Raw genomic sequence first — 2,075 nt, 5'->3', positions numbered from 1 at the left:
GACCTACTGTTTGGCCATGGGAAGACGTCACTAGAAAATTAGTTCTCAAGCAAAATCCCCACCATCCAGCCATCTCTTTCACTCGCTCCTCACTCTTCCAGATAGACTTTTTCATCCCGGAAAACGAAACAGGATCTGAATTTTTAGAGAGAGAGAGAGAGAGAGAGGGAAGCCCTGGTAAGTACAGGTATGGCCTTAATATGAAAGATGGTAAGTTACTGTAGAGAGGTTCGAAATGATGGAAACCAGACAGGCTAACCTTTGACTTTCTTACAGCTTCCATGTATTATTTCAGTTCAGTCTCTTGCTTTCTGTGTTGTTGTCTCTCTCCTCAGAGGCTGTATCTCGAGCATCACCAGCTGCAACTTGCAACCTCATACTGGTGTAATACAAGCGAGAAGTTCCTCCTTGGGTTTGGGGAGATGGGGAGGGCTCCATGCTGTGACAAGGCTAACGTGAAGAAGGGTCCTTGGTCACCTGAGGAGGACTCCAAGCTGAAGGAGTTCATAGAGAAGCATGGCACCGGTGGGAATTGGATCGCTCTCCCTCATAAAGCAGGTAAGATACATAGATTGGATTTGTGCCCTTTTTCTTTCCCTCGAAGTTGTGGTTGTTCGATTGTTGTTTTGGTGATTTTGGCAGGGCTGAAGAGATGTGGGAAGAGTTGCAGACTTCGATGGCTCAACTACCTGAGGCCCAACATAAAACATGGGGAGTTCTCAGAAGAAGAAGACAGAATCATCTGCAGCCTCTTCGCCACCATTGGAAGCAGGTTTGAAGCATCCTTCTTCACTTCTCTGTTGATTCTCCTCGATAAGGAAGAGAGAAACCCCCATTTGTGTGCTTGCACGAAGAGAAGTATCTCATCCGTACTGTCCGCCTATGCCCATGATCTTAATGGCGAAGCCAACGTAGTGCAGGTGGTCTGTCATCGCTTCCCAGCTCCCAGGCAGGACGGACAATGACATCAAGAACCACTGGAACACCAAGCTCAAGAAGAAACTCCTCGGAATCGCTCCTTCCCAAAGGAAACCACATCAACAGAAACAACACCAGCCTTTCTTCCCTTTACAATCCTCGCCACCACAAGCTGGCTGTTACACCGCTCCAAAACCCTTCCTCACTGAAGAAGAAGAAGGCTTTCCTGCAACCTCCCATGACATGTGGAAGTCCTTCCCCACCGCCGCGATCTCTAGTGATCTCTTGCAGGTTCCATATCATCAGCATCATACGATCACCTTCAGCTCATCTGATGGCAGCTGCACTCGGTTCAGCGATGTCAAAGATGGACTAGAAGATATCTATGGTGCTATGGAAGGCAACAAACTGTTTATTGAAGGAGGGTGTCAGGTAGATAACAATGGACCGGAATACAACCATGAGGAGATCAAGCAGCTTCTGATCTCTACCTTTGGGCACTGCAACAATGGCAGCATGAACAACAACCCTATAGCCAATACGTTTCTGACTGCAAACATGAAAAGGTCAGATCTTGATGATGAATATGTTTCCCTGTGAATCCATGCATCATTCACAATACAACCAATGTCTCAAAGCATCAGGAATCAAGACAACTGGATTTTGTATGTGGGCATGGCATTAAACTCAGTGCAACTTCCTGATATAAAGAAAGGTCGATGTCTGCTGATCCAAATCTGCAGTTGCTTGAGACAAAGGGCTGCTGAGGATTAGTTTAAGGGTCACATGGACATATAAGTCAGAATCAGTAATTAAGAGCTTGACAGAGTGCAACTAAGATTAGATTCTTGTTGGACTTTGTACTATATTGAGTTACTCAGTTGTAGAGCTTTTGATGTTTTCCTTCTTTTTCTTTCGTCCTCAATCAATGTGTTGCAAGCAAAGACAGATGCCATTGACTCAAATCTCACTGACTTAGGACATAAAGCACATCCCAATGAAAACCCTAAATGAAACCTAAGAACGAAAGCAGATGAAAACATCATAATACCAGCGGATGTTAAAAAAGCTAATTCAAATCTACCTATTATAAGTTTTAGTAGAAAAAAAATTACATTAATTTTAAAAGATGAAACAAGAATGCATTATATATATAT

The 2,075-nt window shown here is 44.0% G+C and overlaps 1 protein-coding gene across 1 annotated transcript; it reads left to right on the top strand.

Moving 5' to 3' along the window:
* LOC135634968 (transcription factor MYB4-like) lies at positions 1–1,854 on the top strand. The gene is made up of 3 exons (XM_065145744.1): positions 1–558; positions 643–772; positions 921–1,854. The coding sequence occupies exons 1-3, from the start codon at positions 282–284 to the stop codon at positions 1,516–1,518; spliced, it is 1,005 nt and encodes a 334-aa protein (XP_065001816.1). The 5' UTR covers positions 1–281; the 3' UTR covers positions 1,519–1,854.
* Positions 1,855–2,075: the final 221 nt, after the last annotated feature.

This window comes from Musa acuminata, chromosome BXJ3-4, assembly GCF_036884655.1.
Source record: "Musa acuminata AAA Group cultivar baxijiao chromosome BXJ3-4, Cavendish_Baxijiao_AAA, whole genome shotgun sequence".
NCBI lineage: Eukaryota > Viridiplantae > Streptophyta > Magnoliopsida > Zingiberales > Musaceae > Musa > Musa acuminata.
Note: the sequence above shows the minus strand (reverse complement) of the source record. Positions and strands in the feature narration are given on the sequence as shown.